Source organism: Dipodomys merriami, unplaced genomic scaffold (assembly GCF_024711535.1).
Source record: "Dipodomys merriami isolate MVZ:Mamm:240054 unplaced genomic scaffold, mDipMer1.0.p SCAF_70, whole genome shotgun sequence".
NCBI lineage: Eukaryota > Metazoa > Chordata > Mammalia > Rodentia > Heteromyidae > Dipodomys > Dipodomys merriami.
This window is the reverse complement of record NW_027206291.1, coordinates 2010761-2033582: the sequence shown is the minus strand read 5'-3', so window position 1 is coordinate 2033582 and position 22822 is coordinate 2010761. Positions and strand designations below refer to the sequence as shown.

Here is a 22822-nt window from a genome sequence, read left to right as displayed (position 1 = left end):
ATGCCTCTAGTCCAGCAATTCGCTGGTAAATTGGAGATGGAGTCTGTGGCTTTTTTTTTTCTCTAGCTGACTTGAAACAGGATCCTCAGATCTCAGCCTCCCGAGTAGCTGGGATCTCAGGAGTGAGACCCATGCCCGGCCTCCCACCACCCCGTACACACACAGGGTCTGGGCTGGCCTTGAACTTGTGATCCTACGATGCTACTGATGGGATTCTAGCTGTGTCACCTCACCAGCTCAGACTGAGGGCTCAGGAGATGGGGTCTCCAGCGGGGGACGTGCGTCCGCTGCATTTCAAGGCCCCAGGGCAACACCGGGTGGGCAGCTCGCTCCGGGGTGGAATGAATGAGTGTTCCCGCAGGAAGGGAGGCTGGGGTTGACCACGGGGCCCCAGGGCCCTGTGGGCACAGGCCCCATCCCCGCTGGGCCCTGAGTCACCTTGAACTTTGCTTCCCTGGAGCTCAGTCTCTCCACTTGTAAAATGGGGCGGTTTTCTGGAATTGAGGGGGGGTTTCTGGAATAAAGAGAATAACGATGGGGGATCAGGCGCAGTGGGGGCGGTGGGGGCTCCCATGGAGGATTGTAGGTTCAGGGGGGTCTGGGGGGGCTCCCTCCGTAGGGGTCAGGTGCAGGGGGGTGTCTGGGGGGCTCCCTCCGTGAGGGTCAGGTGCAGGGGGGTGTCTGGGGGAACAGTGGGGGGCCAGGCGCAGGGGGGGTTCTAGGGGGCTCCCTCTGTGGGGGTCAGATGCAGAGGTTCTCTGGGGGGGCTCCCTCCGTGAGGGTCAGGTGCAGGGGGGTCTCTGGGGGAACAGTGGGGGGTCAGATGCAGGGGGGTGTCTGGGGGGCTCCCTCTGTGAGGGTCAGGTGCAGGGGGGGTCTCGGGGGAACAGTGGGGGGTCAGGTGCAGGGGGGGTTCTGGGGGGCTCCCTCCGTGAGGGTCAGGTGCAGGGGGGGTCTCTGGGGGAACAGTGGGGGGTCAGGTGCAGCGGGGGTTCTGGGGGGCTCCCTCCGTGGGGGTCAGGTGCAGCGGGGTCCCTGCGCCTCCCCCCGCCGTGGGGGGCGGTAAGGGCCATGGGGGTTTTAGGGGGGCTCCCTCCCCTCCCCCTCGTGGCAGCGAGGCGCATGCGCAGCGTGGCCCGGCCCCTTTATAAGGCGGGCGAGGCGGCGGCGGCCGTGGCGGCGGAGGAGGCAGCGCGGGCCGGGCCGCCGGAGCCCCGCGTCTGTCCTTTGTGCGGCCTGCCCGGGATGTGACCCCGCTAGGAGCCAGGTGCGGGGCGCGGGGGGGCGGGCGCGGCGTGACCCGGCGGGGACGGGGCTGCGCGCCCGGGGGGCTCGGGAGGAGGCGCTGGGAACCGGGGTTCGGGCAGGGGCACCCCGAGTTTGGGAGGACAGGACAGCGGCCGGGCGGGGGACTCCGGAGCGGGGCGCCCCGCGTCCCGGCTGAGACACCCCGGGATTTCCGGTGGGGCCCGGGCCCTGGAGCCGCCCCCCCCAGCGCGGGGACCCCGGGCGCCCGCGGCCCCGCAGGCCGGAGCCGCCGCCGCCGCGTCGGGGGCCGCGGACAGCGGCGGGACCGGCGAGGGCGGCCTCCGGCCCCGCGCACCGCTTTGTTCCCAGGCGCGCGGTGCGGGCCCCGGGCCGGGCCCCGCGTGGACGGCCGCGCGCGGGGGGCAGGGTCCCCGGCTTTGTCACCAAACTTGCGCCCGGGGTCGGCGGGGCCAGCGGCGGGGGTGCGGGGCGGCGGGGTGCGGGGCCGCGGGGCTCGGCGGGGCTCAGCGGGGGTGCGGGGCCGCGGGGCTCGGCGGGGCGGCGGGGCGGCGGGGGAGCGGGCGGCGGGGGAGCGGGGCGGCGGGGCTCGGCGGGGCCGCGGGGTGCGGGGCCGCGGGGCTCGGCGGGGCGGCGGGGGTGCGGACCGCGGGGTGCGGGGCCGCGGGGCTCGGCGGGGCGGCGGGGGTGCGGGGCTCGGCGAGGGTGCGGGGCCGCGGGGCTCGGCGGGGCGGCGGTGGAGCGGGGCGGCGGGGGAGCGGGGCGGCGGGGGAGCGGGGCGGCGGGGGAGCGGGGTGGCGGGGGAGCGGGGCGGCGGGGCTCACGGGGATGCGGGGCAGCGGGGCGGCGGGGCTCACGGGGATGCGGGGCGCGGGTCTTTGTGCGCGGTGCCGGTGCGTCCGCCGCCGCCTCTTTGTTCGCGGGTCTCTCTGGCCCCGCGGGCGCGGGGCGGGGCGGGGCGGGGTCCGCCCCTGCGGGGACGCCGGGACTCGGGGATCCGCCGGACGGAGCCCCTCCCCCAGCCCCCGGGGCCCGCACTCCCGGAGCCCGGGCCGGGACCCCGCAGGGACCGCGCGGGGCTCGACCCCGCACCAGACATCACCCACGGGCCCGGCCGGCCCGGGGCACCGGGCTCTGCGGCTCGCCCTCCCCGCGCCCGCGCACCCCCGCCTGCAGCGAGCACCCCAAGTCACGGGGACGCCCCGGGCACCCCAGTGCCTCCCACGCCGGGAGATGGCGGAGGGGACACCGCGCCGGCCCAGACGCACGGGGAGCCGGGCGCCCCGCCCCCACCAGGCCGCGATTTGCATATGCATAAGCCTCATGCATCATTCATGAGGGGGCGGCCCCAGGCAGCCGAGTCCATGCCACCTCTGGGCGGGGGGGAGGGGTGCCGGGGGCGGGGGGCGCAGAGGCGCGGGGGGGGCCGCACGGGGGGAGGGGGCGCGCGGGGGAGGGGCGCGGGGGGAGGCCCGCACGGGGGAGGCCCGCACGGGGGGAGGGGGCGCGCGGGGGAGGGTCGCGGGGGGGGGGAGGGGCGCGCGGGGGAGGGGGCGGGGAGGCCCGCACGGGGGAGGGGCGCGTGGGGGAGGGGGGCGGGGGAGGGGCGCGTGGGGGAGGGGGGCGGGGGGAGGCCCGCACGGGGGAGGGGCGCGGGGGAGGGGTGCGTGGGGGAGGGGCGCGTGGGGGAGGCCCGCACCGGGGAGGGGCGCGTGGGGGAGGCCCGCACGGGGGAGGGGCGCGTGGGGGAGGGGCGCGTGGGGGAGGGGCGCGTGGGGGAGGGGCGGGGGAGGGGTGGGGGAGGCCCGCACGGGGGAGGGGCGCGTGGGGGAGGCCCGCGCCTGCGGGGGGGGGGACACGAGGCCGAGTGTACAAAGGGCGGGTGTTTGTCTGGCGATGCACCGCGTGGAGGACTCAGGTCCCGCACGCCGCGCCCTCTCCGCAGGCTCCGGGGTAACGACCCGGGTGGTTCTCAGAGGGGAAACTGAGGCAGGGCCAGCGACACAGCTGGCTGGCCCAGGGTCGCAGAGCGAGAGTGGATGGCGTAGGCAGGGCTTAGAGCCAGGCCTGGAGTGTGCGCAAACCGCGCTCTCCCGGGCCGGGCGGGGGGTGTGTCAGCCGGACGGACCGACGGACGGACGGACGGACGGTGCTGTCCGCCTTCGCTCCTCCCAGAGCCCCAGCCACTGGCACAATTCGCAGAAATCCCGAGAGCCGGGGGGCCCGCGGCCCCGCTGGCTGGGGCTCCCGAGTGGGCGGCTGGGGACCCGGCCCGGGGCCCCGACGCGGGGCTCTGCGCTGCGGTGCGCGCGGGGCCAGTGCGGGCCGCTCTGGGCCCTGAGACGCCGAGCGAGTCCGCCCCAGGCTTCAGCACCAGGGACAGCGGCGCGGCCGCCTCGGCCGGGAGCGCGGGCAGGGGGGAGGGCTCGTCCACACCCCGCCGCGGCCCGCCTCGCCCGCCCCGGGAGCGCGGGCAGGGGGGGAGGGCTCGTCCACACCCCGCAGACCACCCGTCTGCGGCCTGGTTCTCCCGCGCTGGCTCCCGTCTGCTCCCCCTCTGAGCCATGGATCTGGGTCGGGGCCGCCCGCCCAGGAGATACGGAGGACAGGAGGTCCCCGCTGTGTCCCCAGACGCGGGTGGACACCGCTCGCAGGGGGCCCTCAATCACTGTCCACTCTAAGCCCGCGGGCCACAGTCTCCGCAGACGGGGCAGCTTGGAGTCGGGGAGGACAGGGCGGGCTGGGCTCAGCCGTCGGTAAAAACCTCAGGAACCAAGAATAGCGGCGAGGCGATGACCAAATGCTGGAGCTGAGCGGGAATGTGTCACTCAAGGAAGAAAAAGCCCAAGACAGCTGTGGGAGGCTGTGTGGAGGCTGGCCTCTGTCTGGAAGGGAGACCCTCCTCCCTCCCTCCCTCCCTCCCTCCCTCCCTCCCTCCCTCCCTCCCTCCCTCCCTCCCTCCCCAGGACAGCCAGTACCAGCCTGCGCCCTCCAGTACCCAGTCTTCCACAGCTGATGGGTTCCAAGCCTCATACACACACGCGCAGGCGTGCACACACAAACACACACACACACACTTCCCACTCTCTGATTTTATCCTTAGCTGACCTACAAAGAGAGCACAGGCACAGGACTTGGGGGCATGGTTCAAATGGAAGCACATTTGTCCCGAGTTCAAACCCCAGTACTGAAAAGAAAAAATTGAGAAACACACAAGCAAATTAAAAGGCACAGAGAGCCGGGCGCCATGGCTCACGCCTGTCATGCTAGCTACTCAGGAAGCTGAGATCTGAGGATCAAGGTTCAAAGCCAGCCCAGGCAGGAAAATCCGTGAGACTCTTATCTCCAATAAACCACCAGGAAATGGGAAGTAGTGCTGTGGCTCAAGTGGTAGAGCACTCGCCTTGAGCTAAAGAGCTCAGGGACAGTGCCCAGGCCCAGAGTTCAAGTCCCATGACTGACCCCCCCCAAAAAAGACACAGAGATATTAAGCTACTCACACAAGATCATACAGCAGGCCATTCCCAGGCCTGACTCCTGGCCCCTGGCCACGTGGTTTCAGTGTTTAGATGGTGGGGTCAGGTGGACATGGGTTTGAATCCTGCTGCAGCCCCCTGGGATGCTCTCTCTGTGGGCCACTGGCTTCTCTGGATTTGGTCCTTCCATGGCTGGACGGTGCTGTGACTCCCCCCCCTCTGGCCACCCTGCAGGATGGGAGCCTCCTCTGTCTGGGCCTCCGGGCTCCTGCTGCCGCCTCTGCTGCTGCTGCTGCTGGTGGCTGGAGACCAGGGTGAGTTGGCAGGCGGGAGAGGCAGGGAGAGCCGGGAGAGCCAGGCACAGTTGGGGTCTGAGGGACGAACAAGTCAGGACTTTTTTTAATCCCCAAGCCTCTTCCTGCTGGTCGTCAGGCTGGCTTGGTGTGTAGAACAGAATAACACAAGAATAGATGAAAAAGGTCTTTGAACAGCCTAAAGAGAACAAGACACCTGAGAGGTTATTTTTAGTCCCGCCTCTCACTGTTGCTGCTGCTGAAATGAACTGAAAAAGAAAAGGGGAAGAGAAGACAGAGAGGAACAACACGCGCGAGCAGGGATGGATTAGTGCTGTCTGCCTGGGAGTAGCAGGGGGAGGAAAGGCATGCAGGCTTCTCCCCAAAGCCCCCCCCCCCGCCCCCCGGGGCTCAGACTTCACAAATCCCTCTTTGGTTTTGCTCTCCCTACTTGCTGGGCCTTAAGCGAGGTCAGCAATCTGTCTGAGCCTCAGTTTCCCCAATGCTCCCGGTAGATGAGACTCAGCCATCCCCATTTTGAACGGGGGGGGGCAGAGCCCAGAAGGGACGGGGCCCCTTGCCTCCCCCACCCCGGCCTGGGCCCCGCCTGAGCCGGGCCCTGTCCCTGTCCTCCCCGCCAGGCACCCCGGGCGCGCCGGCCTCCGCCGGCCCGGAGAAGGGGCTGCGCATGCGCAAGGCCGGGCCCGGGCCGCTGCGGGCCGCGCTGGCCGAGCTGGCCGCCCTGCCCTGCCTCTTCACGCTGCAGCCGCGGCCCGGCGCCGCCCAGGACGCGCCCCGCATCAAGTGGACCAAGGTGCGCACGGCGTCGGGCCAGCGCCAGGACGCGCCCATCCTGGTGGCCAAGGACAACGTGGTGCGCGTGGCCAAGGGCTGGCAGGGCCGCGTGTCGCTGCCCGCCTACCCCGGGCACCGGACCAACGCCACGCTGCTGCTGGGCCCGCTGCGGGCCAGCGACTCCGGGCTCTACCGATGCCAGGTGGTGCGGGGCATCGACGACGAGCAGGACCTGGTGCCGCTGGAGGTGACCGGTCAGTGGGGCGCCGGGAGGCCGCGGCGGAGGGGGAGGTGCGGAGCCCGGAGCCCACGGCTGGGGCGGGGCGGGGCCCATCGGAGCTCCGCCCAACTCGAGGGAGGAGCTGATTGTGGGGCAGCGGGGGGGGGGGGGGGGGGAGATTGGTGCTCCGACCAATGGGGAGCAAGAGCCGGTTATGAGGCAGGGAATCTGTGAATTTCACTCAATGGAGACCAAGAGCTGATTTGGAGGCTGGGCGGGGATATCCTAACTCCATCCAATCGGAGGGAGGAGCTGCTTGTGGGTGGGACATGCCCTGTCCCCACCCACTCGGTGGGAGGAGAGGAGTCAGGAGGGGCGTGGCATAACCGGGACTCCACCCAATCAATGAGAGGCGCTCAGATGGATAGGTGGGGCATGCCCTGAACTCCACCCACTCAGTGGGAGGAGCTGAATCTTGGGCCTACCCACTCAATAGGAGGGCCTGAGGTCAGGAAGCCTTTGGCACAGTCTAGGCTCCACCCACCCGGTGGGAGGAGCTGGAGCCGGCTGAGGAGTGGTTCAACCACAACCCCACCAACTTTGTGGGAGGAGTTAAGGCATGGAGTGAGACTGGGGTCGGGAAGGGTGGGACACAGTCTAAGCTACAGGCAATTCATTTAAATTCTTCTGAGGAGGACTTCTCCTAGGCGCTAGCCTGTGTTTAACACAGTTTTAATTTTATTTTTTTATGTGGTACTAAGGAATCAAACACAGGGCCTCATGCATGCTAGGCACTCTACCACTACGCCACCTTCCCAGCCCCTTAACACTAATTTTTTTTAATTTTAATTTTTTCTGTGAACATACTGTACAGAGGGGTTACAATTACATGGGCAAGATAATGAGTACATGTCTTATCAAGCATTGCAGCCTCCTCCTTTGTTTACCCTTCACATCCCTTCCCAGGCTCCCCCCCGCCCCCCTCCCCAATCCCCCCCAACACTAATTTTTTAACCAAGGTCTGTCTCTAAATCCTGTTTTTGCTTGGGACTTAAAAAACATTATACTAAGATTTGAACTCAGGGCCTTTAAAATATTTTGAAACTAGAAATGGGGGCAACTGAGCCCGGTGGCCCATCCCTGTAGATTGAGGTAGGAGAAATGAGAATCTGAGGCCAGCCTGGGCTACGCATGAATCCCTGTTTCCATAAAAGAAAAACACTGAGGCTATTTCAAAAAAGCCAGTTGATTAAAAATATAGAGCAAATAACAGTTCTAAAATATCTGCTTAACCAATCCTTTTATTAAATTTTTTCTGTTGAAATCTCCAGTGGAGTTTATTTTTCTTCCTGATTAGGGAAGAAAAAAAATAACTACAGCAAAGTCTAGAACAAGGTCTGCTGTAGAGTCAGAGCACAATAATTTCTCATCATGCAATGAATATTCTGTTGTTTTGATTTGCGTTGGAGCGTTGAACTCAGGCCGGCTCGCCATCCCTGAGCTTTCAAGCTCAAGGCTAGAACTCTGCCCTTTGTCTCATAACCCGCTTTTGATTCGTTTGAATTGGAGATAAGAGTCTCCTGGACTGTTCTGCCCAAGCTGGCTTCAAGCTGCGTTCGTTCTCAGATCTCAGCGTCCTGAGTGGCGAGGATTACAGCTGTGAGCCATTGTGGCCCGGCTTGATGGACCGGACTTACTGTGCAGCCCGGAGAGGCCTGGAAATCTCCATCTTCCGGCCTCAGCCTCCTGATAACTGAGCTCACCGGCACAGCCATCATGCCCAACTCGCTCTCAGCCTTTTTTCCCTTCCTTCTTATTTCTAATTTTAATTTAATTTTTTTTAGCAATCCTGTGTTGTCTCACACTTGGAAGGCAGGTGCGGACGGGCGAGCCCGGCCGCCAGCCCATTTTTAGTTCTGAATTTACATAAGACTTGTCCACGAGTCTGGGGTGCACACACCATGTGACGGTTGGACTGGGGTGCCAGGCAGCTGCCTGGCTTGGGCCGCGCGGCGTCCCTTGGGAGGTCGGGCTCCCCCGTGGAACCCGGCCAGCGGACACCCGGCTGTGGCTTTTGTGTTATTGCACGTGTGCGGGGCCTGGGGCTGGAACTCGGGCCCCCGTGCACCATCCTTGGACATTTTTGCTCCAGGCTGGCGCTCTACCACTTGACCCACAGCACCACTTCTGGTTTTCTGGGGGTTCGTGGGTGATCAGGCTCTCAGGGCGGGGTGGGGGTGAGGGTGGAGGATGGGGCTGGGCCTGCCGCATGGCTGGGCGCGGGCGTGGCATCTGGCAGGGACGTGGCCCGGCGGGGCAAGGTATCGGGCTGGGCGGGGCCTCGCGCTGGGCGGGGCAAGGTATCGGGCTGGGCGGGGCCTCGCGCTGGGCGGGGCAAGGTATCGGGCTGGGCGGGGCCTCGCGCTGGGCGGGGCAAGGTATCGGGCTGGGAGGGGCCTCGCGCTGGGCGGGGCCTCGCGGGGGCGTGGTCCGCAGTGGGCCGGGCCTGAGCCCCCGCCCTGCCCCGCAGGTGTGGTGTTCCACTACCGGGCCGCGCGAGGCCGCTACGCGCTGAGCTTCGAGGCGGCGCGCGAGGCCTGCCGCCTGGGCTCGGCCGCCCTGGCCGCCCCGCGGCACCTGCAGGCCGCCTTCGAGGACGGCTTCGACAACTGCGACGCGGGCTGGCTCTCGGACGGCAGCGTGCGGTGAGGGGCGGGCCGGGGCAGGCGGGGGTGGGGGAGAGTGCGCGGGGCGCCCTGTCACCGGACCCCCCCCCCGTGTGCGGCAGGTACCCCATCACCCAGTCGCGCCCCGGATGCTACGGTGACCGCAGCAGCCTTCCCGGGGTCCGCAGCTACGGGAAGCGCGACCCGCAGGAGCTCTACGATGTCTACTGCTTCGCCCGGGAGCTGGGGGGTGAGCGGGGCGCGGGGGCGGGGAACCGGGGGGCGGGAGCGGGATCCCCGAGGCTCTGCCACCGGCCCCGGCCCTCATCTCGCCCCAAATCCCCATGCGGCTCCCCTGAGCTTGCAGCTGAGACGCGGAGCACCGCAGCCCTGAGTGCTCCGCCCTCCCTAGTTGTCTGCCTGTCTGTCTGTCTGCCTGCCTGGCTGACTTCCTGTCTGTCTGTCTGCCTGCCTCTCTGTCTGACCCCCCTTCGCCAGGGCCTGTGGGACGGGACCTCCATCCCGGGCTCTGTGGAGGCCCCTGACCGCTCCCCGGCCCCTCTCCCCGCAGGCGAGGTCTTTTACGTGGGCCCCGCCCGCCGCCTGACCCTGGCAGGCGCCCGGGCCCAGTGCCGCCGCCAGGGCGCCGTGCTGGCCTCGGTGGGACAGCTGCACCTGGCCTGGCACGAGGGCCTGGACCAGTGCGACCCGGGCTGGCTGGCCGACGGCAGCGTGCGCTACCCGATCCAGACGCCGCGCCGGCGCTGCGGGGGCCCCGCCCCGGGCGTGCGCACCGTCTACCGCTTCGCCAACCGCACCGGCTTCCCGGCGCCCTCTGCCCGCTTCGACGCCTACTGCTTCCGAGGTGCGCTCGCGGAGACCACGCCCTCGGGGCGGGCGCCTGGGAGACCACGCCCCCAGAAACGGGCGTCCCCCAAACCACGCCCCCACGTGCGAGGCTTCTTGCAGACCACGCCCAATTCCGGGGGCGGGGGAATCTCGTGGGAACTTCCAGCCCCTCTATGGAAGGCCACGCCCACAGCAGGTCGCTGGCTGGTGGAGGCCACGCCCTGGTCTTAGAGACGCAAAGCCACGCCCCGACGTGAGGCCCGGGGGCGTGGCTCCATGGACGTGACCACGCCCCCGAGCTGCGGGGGGGAAAGGACCGAGGCCCGGGGCTGCGTTTCCCGCGGCCCCGAGGGCCCGGAGCTCCTGCAGCCTCGCCCCGGGGCTGTGGCCCTGAGGGGCGGGGACAGCGCCAAGGCCGCCTGCTGGGGCGCGGGGCGGCCGCGGGCCCGCTTCCCGCCCCAGCGCCTCCGCTTCCTCCGCAGCTCATCACCCCACGCCGGCGCTCGGGGACCCGGACGCCCCGTCCTCTGGAGACGAAGGCGACATCCCGTCGGCCGAGGGGCCCCCGGCCCGCGAGCCGGAGCCCGGCTGGCGCGCGGCGGAGGGGGCGGCCCCCGAGTCCAGCGGGGAGGAGGAGCCCCCGGCCGCGGCCCCCACGCGCGCCCCGCGGCCCGGCGGACGGGGCCCCACGGGGGCTGCGCCCACGGAGAGGCGGCGGGGGCGCTTCCCGGGGCTGAACGGGCGCCACTTCCAGCAGCAGGAGCCTGGCGGGGACCCCCAGGCCGCGGCCCAGCCCCGCGCCCCCGAGGGCGCCGGGAACCGCGTGGAGCCTCCCACGGAGGCCGAGGCTGGAGCCCCGAGCCCGAGGCCCTGGGCCGTTCTGACCAACGAGGTGGAGGTGCCTGCGGCAGGTGCGTGTGCCCCGCGCCCGGGCCCACGGGGGAGGGCGAGGCCCGGAGCGGGGGCCCGGCTGCCACCCTGGCCTCCCCCAGCCCCTCCGAGACACCACTGGGATCCCCTTTCCAAGTAGCTGGGACTACAGGTGCACACCGTCACTGCCCGGCTGGTGGTGGAGATGAGGTCTCACGACTGACCTTAACTTCAGTCCTTCTGACCTGACCTCTGTCTCTTTAGTAGCTGGGATTACACGTGTGTGTAGCCACGCCCGTAATCATTCTTTTTTTCTTGTCAGTCGTGGGTATTGAACTCTGGGTCTGGGCGCTGTCCCTCAGCTCTTCAGCTCAGGGCTGGCGCTCTATCATGTGAGCCACAGCACCACTTCCGGTTTTCTGGTCATTTATTGGAGATGAGAGTCTCAGGGCCTTTCTTGCCCCGGCTGGCTTTGAACTGTGATCCTCAGATCTCAGCCTCCTGAGTAGCTGGGATTACAGGTGTGAGACACCGGAGCCCAGCCAGACTGACCTTAAACTTCGATGCCCCTGACCCTGTGTCTCTAGTAGCCGAGATTACACGCGTGTGTGACCACTCCGGCTGGATAATCATCTTGCTGTTGCAGGTCCCCCTGCTGAGAAGAGGCCTTGGCCCTTGAGCTCCACCCCCTCCAGCATTCCAACCCCCAGCAAGAGCCTGGACCTGAACCTGGATGGAGCTGAGGCCCCCATGGCGGAGCCGGCCACCCCCAACCTGCCCTGGTGGCCCTTGGAGCCCACGACCTGGGTGTCCAGCCCCCCGGAGGACCCCAGCACAGCTCCGGGGGAGGCGTCCGGTGCGGTCAGTCCTCTGGATCTCCCCATGGCAGCCATGCTGCGGGCCCCCCAAGCGTGGCCACAGCCTTCATCTCCAGCCGTCCCCTCCGAGGCCGCCCAAGCCACTGGGGTGGAGGGCCAGGGCCAGGCTGTGAGCGCCGCCCCCACCACCCCGGCCCCGGCCACCCCCCCAGACCCGGCAGGACACGGAGGGGGCACCGCAGCCACAACAGGCAGCCACCACCCAGCAGAAGACCAGAGCGCGGATCCACCCGCGCCGGGCCTGGGCGAAGTTGGGGGACCTGGCTCTACTCAGCCCGGCCAAGCTGAGCACCCCAGCGCCGGCCCGAGGCCCTCCGTGGCGTGGAATGCAGCGGATCTCATCTCCACCCAGGACACCCCAGATGCGGAGGCCGGGGTCCCACCCACAGCAGAGCACCCCACTCCCGGCCTGCAGGGCAGTGAGGAGCTCAAGCTTGGAGCCCAGCTGGACACCAGCACCCTGTCCACACCCTCGGGGGGTACCAGGGTCCCCTCCAGCCCGGACCCTTGGGGGGCTTTGTATGGCCACTCTCCTGGGGGTCCCCTAGATTCTCTGGTGACGCCGAACCCCATTGGACCTGGGGGGATATGGGAGCCTGGATCCCACATGCTGGGGGGGCTGGGGGGCCCCGTGAATACGAGCGCGGAGACACCCCCCACATCGCCGGACCTGGGGGCCGGGGTCAGCGTCCCAGACCCTCCCCCGCCAGCATCCACCGGCGTCCAGCCCCACCCCGGGACAGAGGCCCAGGGGTTGACCCGGGGGGCCCTGGGACCTCCACCGCCTCCCCCCGGGACGGCCACCGTGGACGAGCCTGCCTCCGCGGCCTCCGGGGAGTCTGCAGGCCCTTGGGGCGCGTCCAGCACCCTGCTGCCTGCGTCCCCCGGCGCGGAGGCGGAGGCCGGGCCGGGGCTGGCGGCCGGGGGTCCAGGCCTGGAGGGCTTCTGGGAGGAGGCAGCAAGCGGCGAGGAGCCGGCAGAAGCGTGGTCCCACGCACAGGAAGGTGAGCGCCCCGTCCTGGCCCCATCCGATTCCGCAGGCCCAGTGTGGACGGGGTGGTGGGCAGTGGGGAGCCCAGAGGACAGACAGGGGTCTCTGGGAATCCAGTAGACTGGCGTTCTACTGCCTGAGCCCCAGTTCCACTTCGAGTTTTTTGCTGGTTAATTGGAAATAAGAGTCTCACAGACATTCCCCCCCAGGATGGCTTTGAACCGCAGTCCTCAGAGCTCAGCCTCCCAAACAGGCAGGATTTCACTTGTGAGCCACAGCTGTCTGTCTGGCACAGGTGCTAACTTGCTCCCCTTTTTCTCCCATCCCTGGATGGCCGGGGGGGGCAGCCAGGCCTCACGGGGTACTGGGCACTCACTGCCTGTGCTCAACTTGAAGTACTTAGCCAGCCAGGAACCACGGCTCACGCTTGTCATTCCAGCTACTCAGGAGGCTGAGATCTGAGGATCAAGGTTCAAGTTCATGAGACTCTGATCTCTAATGAACCACTAGTAAACCAGAAGTGGTGCTGTGGCCCAAGTGGTAGAGCGCTCACCTAGAGCTGAAGAGCGCAGGGACAGCGCCCAGCCCGGAGTTCAAGCTCTGTGACTGACAACAATGACAAAAAGTACTCAGCTAGAATCCAGTGCTTAACATGGCTTTATGGGACAGCTTCTAGTGAGAGCCTGGAATTGTAAGACAGGGAAACTGAGGCACGGAGCGCTCCAGGGAGCGAGGGAAGGAGGTTAAAGTGAAGGCTTGAGAACACGGGATGGCTGAAAACAGGGCATCTGCCTCACTGACGGTGTGGGCATGCGGAGGCAGGGAGCAGACAATGTGGAGGGGTCCGTGCTGGGGGAGAGATGGGGTGCGGGGTGTCTGGGGGGAGGAGGTTGGAGCTGACTCTGCTGAGGGGGATGTGTCTGGCCTTGAGCTCGTGGCTGAGTCAGCTGGGGTAGTCCTGGGAGGGAGAGAGGGAGGGAGGGAGGTCGAGGGGCTGGGGGAGGGGAGCAGTGGTTTCCCCCCCTCCTGGCTGGTAACAGATATGCTAATGATGCCAGAAATACACCCGGCTCCGGGAGCGACTGAGTCACTGCCAGTCCGTGGGCAGGTGTTGGCAGCGTGGGCACCTGGCGGGACTCACGCGTTCCCTCCTCGCCCCTCCCCCTTCTCCTCCCTCTCCCCTACCACTGGAGTACACACATGCGTGCCTCTCACCACACAGGCCCCGGTGCCATGCACGGGGCACGCAGCACAGGCTGGGACAGGCTGGCTCGTTGGAGATGAGGATCTCACAGATTTTCTGGCCTGAGCTGGGTTCGAACCGCCATCCTAAGATCAACGCCTCCTGAGTAGCTGGAGGACAGGCGCCAGCCATCAGGGCGCGGTGAAACGCTTGTAGCTCTATTTTATGTATGAAGCAGTTGAAATTCAGAGGAGCTGGGCGTCGGTGGCTCGCGCCTGTCATCTCAGATACTCAAGAGGCCGAGATCTGTGGATGGCGGTTCCAACCCAGCCTGGGTAGGAAAATCTGTGAGACTCTTATCTCCAAGGAGCCCACAGAAAACTGGAAGTAGTGCTGTGGCTCAAGTGGTAGAGCACTCACCTTGAGCTGAAGAGCTGAGGGACAGCGCCCAGGCCCTGAGTTCAAACCCCAGGTCTGACAGCAACAACAACAACAGAACTCATATCCATGAGCTGAGCCCTGCGCTCTTCGCCCCCAGCCCCCACGGACCCCTGTGAGAACAACCCTTGCCTGCACGGAGGAAGCTGCAGCGCCAACAGCTCCACCTACGGCTGCAGCTGCGCGCAGGGCTTCGCGGGGGAGAACTGTGAGATCGGTGAGTGCCCAGCTGCCGCTCCACGCCTGCCACGGGAGCCCCCAAAACCTCTCCTCCTCACCCCTCACCTGCACATTTTGTTGTGGTTGTTTTGTGTTTAAAGACGCTTTCAAAACACCCAGCCTATGTCTCAGTGGGGAAAGGCCGCAGAGAAAGCCTCCATAGGAAAGGGTAGACGTGGTCTTTATAGCTCAGAGCGCAGAGCCAGGCGCTGGTGGCTCCCGCCTGTAATTCCAGCTTCTCAGGAGGTTGAGGTCCCAGGACAGAGGATGGCAGTCCCGAGGCAGGGGAGTCCGAGATTCATCTCTAAGGAGCCGCCACAAAGCCAGAGCGGGGCTGTGGCGCAAGGGGAAGAGCGCTAGCCATGGGCAGAAGGGCCGGGGACAGCGCCCAGGCCCTGAGTTCAAGCCCCAGGACTCAAACAAGGAAAAAAAGAGAGAGAAACTGAGTCTCAAAAGAGGAACCGAGCTCCATCCCGCAGGTCCACGGAGCACTCCAAGGGGGGGGTGTCTCTAAAACGAGCTGTGTGAATGCTAATGCGTGTTCACCGTGCAAGGTGCCACGGCTCCGAGCTGCACTCGCATTGGCTGGGGGGTCCTAACCCTGCCCACGGGAGGTGCACGCTCACTGGCTGGTAGGGCCCTGACTCCGCCCCCTGCCCACGGGTGAGGATGCATGCTTACTGGCTGGTGGGTACGCACGCTTACTGAAGGGTACACTCATTGGCCGGCAGGGCCCTGACTCCGCCCCCAGCTGCTAGGGCTGTACTCTCACTGGCTGGCAGGGTCGTGGCTCCGCCCCCTGCCCACGGGAGGGTGCACACTCAATGGCTGGCCAGGTCCTGACTCCGCCCCCGCCCCCAGGGCTGCACTCTCAATGGCTAGTGAAGTCCTGACTCCGCCCCCCCGCCCCCAGGGCTTGACTCTCACTGGCTAGTGAGGTCCTGACTCTGCCTTCCCGCTCCCAGGGCTGCACTCTCACTGGCTAGTGAGATCCTGACTCCGCCCCCCGCCCCCAAGGCTGTACTCTCACTGGCTGGCAGGGTCGTGGCTCCGCCCCCTGCCCACGGGTGCACACTCAATGGCTGGCCAGGTCCTGACTCTGCCCCCCGCCCCCAGGGCTGCACTCTCACTGGCTAGTGAGATCCTGACTCCGCCCCCACCCCAGGGCTGCACTCTCACTGGCTAGTGAGGTCCTGACTCCGCCCCCGCCCCCAGGGCTGCACTCTCACTGGCTGGCTGCGTCGTGGCTCCGCCTCTGCCCGGGGCGGGGCCGCGCCCGGGCCCTCCGCTGACCTCTGGCTCCCCCTCCCTCCGCAGACATAGACGACTGCGCCTGCAGCCCGTGCCAGAACGGGGGCACCTGCATCGACGAGGTCGCCGGCTTCGTCTGCCTCTGCCTGCCCAGCTACGGGGGCGGCCTGTGCGAGAAGGGTGGGTCCCCCGGCCGCGGCGGCTGAGCCCGTGTGGGTGGCACTGGGATTCGAACTCACAGCCTTGATCTCGGCAGTGGAGCCGCCCCCAAGCCCTGGGCGCGGCCCCTGAGCTGCTCCTGCGCACGGCTGGCCTCCGCCGGGGGACGAGGCTCCCGGTGGGAGCTGCGATCGCAGGCCTGCGCTCCCTGGGGGCGCGTGGCAGGGGCGGACGGCGCGGGGCCGTGCGGGCCATGGCGGCCACCCCAGTCAGGCCCCGTCCCTTCCCCTCCCCATCCCCAGACACCGAGGGCTGCGACCGAGGCTGGCACAAGTTCCAGGGCCACTGCTACCGATACTTTGCGCACCGCCGGGCCTGGGAGGACGCAGAGCGGGACTGCCGCCGCCGCGCCGGACACCTGACCAGCGTGCACTCGGCCGAGGAGCACCGCTTCATTCACAGTAGGGAGGAGCGAGGCCGGGCCGTCCCGGAGCGGCGCGTCCCTGGGTCCTGCTCCCGTCCTGGGGGGGGGTGGCGGCCGTGTGGCCGGCTCCAGCGCTCCCTGACCGTCCCCCCCACCCCGGGCCTGCAGGCTTCGGGCAGGAAAACATGTGGATCGGACTCAATGACAGGATCGTGGAGCGGGACTTCCAGTGGACGGACAACACTGGGCTGGTGAGTGGCGGACTCTGGCCTCAGTTTACCCACGTGTGCAGCCCTGGAGGAGCCCGCCTCCATCCCCAGGGCTTCTCCTGCCCATCTTCTGCATCTGTGCATCCACACCAGCTTGCTCTTCCTTGCCTGGTCGCGCCCGGGCCCTGCCTCTGGGCCTTTGCCATGCCATGCCCGCTGCCGGCACTCTGTTCCCTGTCTGGCTCTCCTTCCCCTCCAGTCCTCCACTCTCCTATGGCGCTTCCCAGAAGCCACCGGGTCTGGAGGCCTGGTTGCCTTTTTTTCTCTCAATGGCCATTCCCGGGGGAGGGTTCCAGGGAGGCAGGAGGCCCCGCGGAGAGGCTGTGAGGGGGCCGGCTTGGGCCTGGGCGCCCCGGCGGCGGGATGGGGAATGTGCGTGGGGGGGAGCCCGGGGCTGGGACCCAGGCCCCCGGAGTGCCGCCCGCTCCCTCCTCCCGCAGCAATACGAGAACTGGCGTGAGAACCAGCCCGACAATTTCTTTGCGGGTGGGGAGGACTGCGTGGTGATGGTGGCCCACGAGAGCGGCCACTGGAGTGACGTGCCCTGCAACTACAACCTGCCCTACGTCTGCAAGAAGGGCACAGGTGCGCCCCCGTCTGTGTCCCTCCCTCCCCAGTCTGTCTCCCCCCCGTCTGTGTCCCTCCCCCATCTGTGTCCCCCCTGTCTGTGTCCCCCCATCTGTGTCCCCTTGTCTGTGTCCCTTACCCCCCAGTCTGTGTCCCTCCCCCCAGTCTGTGTCCCTCCCCCCCCCCCAGAGCTCTTTACATAGAAGGAGGTCACTTGTCTATCTTCTGCCACCCACCACCTGTTTTTTGCTTCTGGCTTCTCTTTGTCTGACGATTTTTATGTCCCCGCGGCCCCCCCCCCCCCCCCCCCGTGACCCCAGCCTGATGGGAGGAGGAGGCCGGGAGGATTGTAATATGAGGACACCTGGGATTAATTGTCACAAGACCCTCAACTCCAATAGTGAGCTGGCTGTGGCGGTGCCCGCCTGCCATCCCAGGCCCTGTAAATAAGAGGACCTGGGCCACTTTGGGCAAAAAGATGCCACCCTGTCTTACTAAGGACGGAAGGGGCGCGGCTCACGCGGTGGAGGGCCTGGCCTGGGGAAAGGCGGCCCTCACCGCAAACCTCACCCAGGCCTGCCGTCCTAGCCGCTCGGGAGGTGGAGTCTGGGGGTCAGAGTTCAAAGCCAGCCCCGGCTGGAAAGTCTGTCTCTTCTTTCCAAAAGGCCAGACAAAGGCCGTGTGCACGGAGTAGACAGCCAGCTTTGAAGGGAAAGGCCCGGTGAGGGAGTGAGGCCCGAGTTCAAGCCCTGGCGTGGGGGGGAGGAGGGAGGAGGGAGGGCGGGAGAGAGGAAAGGAAGCTGAGCTGGGCATGGCGGCCACACCTGTGACCCAGCCCTGGCGAGTTGAGGCGGGAGGGTCCTGAGTTCAAGGCCAGCCGGACGCCCCAGCCTCAGGCATGGGTCCTCGGGCGCCGCCGGCCGCCCCTGACGGTGCTGTGCCCCCAGTGCTGTGCGGTCCCCCTCCGGTCCTGGAGAACGCCTCTGTGGTGGGCGCGCGCAAGGCCAAGTACAGCGTCCACGCCACCGTCCGCTACCAGTGCCACGAGGGCTTCTCCCAGCAGCGCGCAGACGCCATCCGCTGCCGGGCCTCGGGCACCTGGGACCCGCCGCGCGTCCTCTGCGTCAGACGTGAGTCCCCCCACAGCCCCCCAAACCCCGCCACACCACCGGGAGAGCCACGCGGCCGGCAGGGGCAGGGCGGGAGGAACTCTGCTTTTGTTGTTGATTTTTGTCGGTCTTGGGGCTTGAACGCTGGGCCTGGCCGCTGTCCCTCAGCGCTTCAGCTCAAGGCGAGCGCTCTACCGCTGGAGCCACAGCGCCACTGCTGGTTTTCTGAGTGGTTTATTGGAGATCAGAGTCTCACAGACTTTCCTGCCCTGGCTGGCTTTGAACCGCGATCCTCAGATCTCAGCCTCCTGAGTAGCTGGGATGCCAGGCGGGAGCCACCTGCGCCCGGCAGGATCTGTTTTTGCCCTCCACCCCTCTCTCCCTCCCTCCCTTCCTTCTTCCTGTTTGTTGGCGCCAGGCCTGGGGCTGGAACTCAGGGCCTTGCTACTCTGGCTTTTCCACTGGTGCTCCACCACCTGAGCCACCTCCACCTCCAGCTTCTTTCCTGGTTAACTGGAAATGAGAATCCCTTGGATGTGTCTGCTGGGCTGGCTTCCAGCCGCAGTCTCCACATCTCGGCCCTGCCGCCCCCAGCCCGGCTCCTCACCGCCCTGCCTCTGCCCCCTCCCTTCCCAGCAGCCCGAAGGTCACACCGGATTCGCCGGCACCGGCGCCACCACCCGCACCACCACCAGCGCCGCCACCACAGGTCACACAAGGAGCGGAGGAAACACAGGCTCCACCCGGCTGAGGACTGGGACCAGGAGGGAGGGAATTTCTGCTGAGGAGCAGGATGGAAGCAGAACCAGAAGCACAGCCCCAGCCCCCCCCCCCCCCCCCCCCCGCCTGGAGCCCAGGGGGGAGGGGCCCAGCCCCCCAGCCCCCCACCCCCCTCATGATCCTTTGTAAAAAGCTCCTTCCTTCTCCCCCCCCCCCAGGTCTTCTTAGCCTTGTGTCTGCCAAGTCCCCTCCACCAAGGCCCGGACCCCGAGGCCTCTGTTCCTGGAGGAGGCCCAGCTGGGCCGGAGGCCGCCAGCCTCTCCTGGCCCTGCCTCTGATGGCCAGGCCAAAGCCCTGGGGTTGAACTAACACTTTGAGTCTGCATTTGGGTTCATGCGAAGGGATCACTTTGTACTGCAGGGATTCAGGCTCAGTAAACACTATGCTGTCCTCGATCCAGGATGAAGCCTTGCTTCTCCCTGGAGTAGAAGATGGCATCGGAATCCCATGTGTTTGGATTGGGCGGTGGCGATTCCTTGGGCCTGACCGGGAGTCTGGTGCATACGTGTTGTGTGGGGTTGAGATGTACCCAGCCCTGAGATTTGGTGTGCCTCCCACCTCCCCACCTGTGTGGCAGACCTCGTACACACAGGTGGGGCCAGTTTTGGGGTTCCACGAGCCAGACTCCTCCCCCTCCATCTCTCAGGGAAACGGAGAACCTCTTTCCTAAACTTTCAAGGGGGTACCAAGTTTTCTTTTTTTTTTTTTTTGTCGGTCGTGGGGCTTGAACTCTGGGCCTGGGCGCTGTCCCTCAGCTCTTCAGCTCAAGGTGAGCACTCTACCACTTGAGCTACAACGCCACTTCCGGTTTTCTGGTGGTTTATTGGAGATAGGAGTCTCACGGTCTCTCCTGCCTGGGCTGGCTTTGAACCGCGATCCTCAGATCTCAGCCTCCTGAGTAGCTAGGATTACAGGCGTGAGCCACCAGCGCCCGGCTAGGTACCAAGTTTTCTAACCCACTACCCTGTGCCCTGCCCCATTCCCCATCCCCCCCAGCCCAGTCTCCAGCCACCGCCTGGGGGGCCTAGAAACCGCCCAGTATCATGGTGTAGGGAGATGTGAGGTGTTAGAACTAACACACGCGTCACACACACACATGCACAATGTTTTTTTTCTAATAGTTTTACAGTTCTGCTTTTTGTTTTTCAATGGGAAAGAACTTTCCCGTCTCCAAGCCAGACTCTGGCCCGCCTCTGTGATCCCTGGCCGGGACGCCCCGTGTCCCTTCAGGCCTGCTCCCTCTCCTTCCACACTGTGTACCATCTGAGGGTTTGGGCCACACCTCAGAGAAGGGTAGGTTGCCCAGTGGTGGGTGCTGACCCAGAAGCCCACCCAAGGCCCCGCATTCATCTCAGAACCACAAGCAAACAACAAATTTAAACAAAACAGTGATGAAAGGTCCTGTGTAGGAAGGCAACACAAGTCAACGCATGGCTGGATCAGTATGCATAGAAATGTTAACTGAGCCTAGATCCCTGATGAGAAGTCACAGTCATGTGTGACCAAAAAGAAAAAGAAAATCACAGTGAGAACCAAGCTAAGCACTCACCATGCCCAAGTCTTAGCAGCCCTGCGACTCATGACCCATTCCATCCTCCATCGTCTCCCCCAATTATTTCATGGCTAAGAGCAGAGAAAGGATTGAGTCCTCCCCTCCCCCCCCCCATGTCCAGCTCAGTACTTCAGGTAGAGACCAAACATATCACCACACCACCAGCGTCCCTCATGCAGACTTGGCCCTAGCTGACCGGTGCTAACAGCATACTTGGCCCTGGTGCCCAACAAGCCCTTGGCAGCCCGGGCCTCACCTCACCCCGGTGCTCAGGAGGCTCTGGATGTAGGCGCAGCGCTTCTAGGGTGAGACAAACATGGGCCACGACTGCCCGTGGCTGGGACCTGGGGCGCCGCCTGCGGCCTTGCTGGGCGCCCCCCGAGCAAGCGGGCTTGTCTTTTGCTCTTTTCCTCCCGAGGTGTGTGCGTGTGCCTGTGTGGGCCCTCCCTCCTCTGTGTGTCTGTGTGTGTGCGCGCACGTGCGTGTGAGCGGCCCTGGATCCCCGGGCGTGACTGCGGGCCTGCGGACCGGGACACTGTGGCCGGGTTGATGGACTTGGACATTTTAATAAAAATTTTTTTAACTGTTCTGCTTTGCCCGAGCTCTTTCCTCTGGTGGCTTTTATGTCATTCATTCATTCATTCATTCATTCACTCATGCTGCAAAGGAAGGAAGAGCGGGCCAGTGTGAGCAGTGCTTGGCCTGGCAGCTGCGACCCTCAGAGATCACACAAGAGCTGGGAGAGGTGGAGGGGAGAGGTGGGAGGGGGAGAGGGGGAGGGGGGAGAGCTGGGAGAGGTGGGAGGGGGAGAGAGGGAGGGGGAGAGGTGGGAGGGGAGAGGGGGAGGGGGGAGAGCTGGGAGAGAGGGAGAGGGGGGAGGTGGGAGGGGGAGAGGGGGAGGGGGAGAGCAGGAAGGACAAAACAGGCAGAGGAGAGCAAAGGACACATTTCTTTCAATTAGTGGTTTTTGTTTTGGTCGGTTGTGGGGCTTGAACTCTGGGCCTGAGCGCTGTCCCTCAGCTCTTCAGCTCAAGGCTAGTGCTCTACCACTTGAGCCACAAGTGCCATTTCCGGCTTTTTTCTTTTTGCTTATGTGGTGCTGAGGAATAGAACTCAGGGCCTCAGGCATGCAAGGCAAGCGCTCTACCACTGAGCCACCTTCCCAGCCCCCCTGAGCTTTTTGTTGTTCTTGTTCAAGACTAGCATGCTATCCCTTGAGACACAGCTCCAGTTCAGGCTTCTTGGTGGTTCAAAGCCAGCTGGGACAGAAAATGGCTCAAGTGGCAGAGCATCAGCCAGGAGCAGCAAAGAGGCAGGAAAGGGGCCAGGGTCCCTGCTAGGCCCCTCAAGGCCACACCCCAGACACCCCAATTCCTCTCACTAGGCTCTGCCTCTTAAAGGTATCACCACAGCCCTGGGAACATGGGGCCTTGTCCGTGTCTGGGGCAGTCTCACCCGGGGGTATGGAATCCGCTTTTCCTTGGGGGACGGGTGGGAGGGTGATGAAACTATTTTGACTAGAGCTGGTTGAACAGCGCTGTGAGAGAACGACCTCTCAGTTCGGGCTTGGTGTGTGTGTGGGGGGTCGTTCTGGGGTTTGAACTTGGGGCACCAAAATAAATAAAAGGTTGCATGTGTTCGCTGTGGCCCCTGGTGTCTTTCGTGGAGGCTTGTTAACTGTGAACGTCGCTGCCTGTGTTGTGGAGAGTGCTGGGGAAGGCCGGGGAGCAGGCCAGGAGCTTGGCGCCAAGGCCTAGCATTTCCTGGGCTTCAGGGACCTGCACCTAACGCCTGGCCGCCCTGTGGAAGGAAGTTCTCCTTCCCCACCAGCGGCGCAGCCTCATTGGCCGGCGGGAGGCCACACCCTCGCGCATGGACCAATTGCAGTTGCCTAGCGAGATGGAGCCTAGCACTCATTGGCTGAACTCAAAGGGGGTGGAGTCAACCCTTCTGAAATTTACATATGCCAGGTGAACCCGGAAGTGGGGCCCAGGGAGCAGAGCTGGGAGCCTCATTTCCCATTTCCGGTCCCCAGGAAACCTCAGGGGGAGGGGGCTGGGGGCGGGAAGGAGGGAGAGGCCTGCGGGGGTCCCGGCTGCCCAGCCCAAGCAGCCCCCCAGCCCCCAGCCCCGTCCTGCCCGCCAGGGACCCGCAGGTGCCCCCCACGGGCGCCTCGAGTTCTCACTCATGAAAACAAGGTTTATTGAACCCTGGCTGTAGACACTGCGCGGGGCGGGGGGGGGGGGCTCTGGGATCCGCCCTTTACAGGGGAGAAAAAGGGGTGCATCGGGGCTGTGGATGCTTGGTAAACCATGAAGCAGGGCTGGGATTCGAACCCACGTCCACACCGGGTTCCGGAGCTCGGAGCTGGGGAGGTGGCGGGAAGGAGCGCTCCCGGGAGGGTCCGGGCCGGACCTCAGGCCAGACGCGTCCAGGAGCCGGCTCTCCACTCTGGGGGGCTCTCCGGGCCTTGCCCGCGCGGCACAAACGGCCTCTGGACCCCTCGGGGCCTGGGGGGGCGGGCAGCGCGGAGGGGGGGCGGGCAGCGCGGAGGGGGGGCGGGCAGC

General features: G+C 65.7%; 1 protein-coding gene across 2 annotated transcripts; it reads left to right on the top strand.

Annotated features, from left to right (window-relative positions):
- The first annotated feature begins 1183 nt into the window (after positions 1–1183).
- Ncan (neurocan) lies at positions 1184–20842 on the top strand. 2 transcript variants are annotated; one of them, XM_070007935.1, is made up of 15 exons: positions 1184–1267; positions 4977–5056; positions 5677–6084; positions 8581–8755; positions 8839–8966; positions 9288–9581; positions 10048–10476; positions 11082–12317; positions 14026–14142; positions 15462–15575; positions 15857–16015; positions 16147–16229; positions 16688–16832; positions 17762–17944; positions 18563–20842. In XM_070007935.1, the coding sequence occupies exons 2-15, from the start codon at positions 4978–4980 to the stop codon at positions 18706–18708; spliced, it is 3696 nt and encodes a 1231-aa protein (XP_069864036.1). In that variant the 5' UTR covers positions 1184–1267; position 4977; the 3' UTR covers positions 18709–20842. The 2 variants fall into 2 exon arrangements, with proteins under 2 accessions (XP_069864036.1, XP_069864035.1); XM_070007934.1 differs by having other exon boundaries at positions 18560–20842.
- The last annotated feature ends 1980 nt before the right edge of the window (positions 20843–22822 follow it).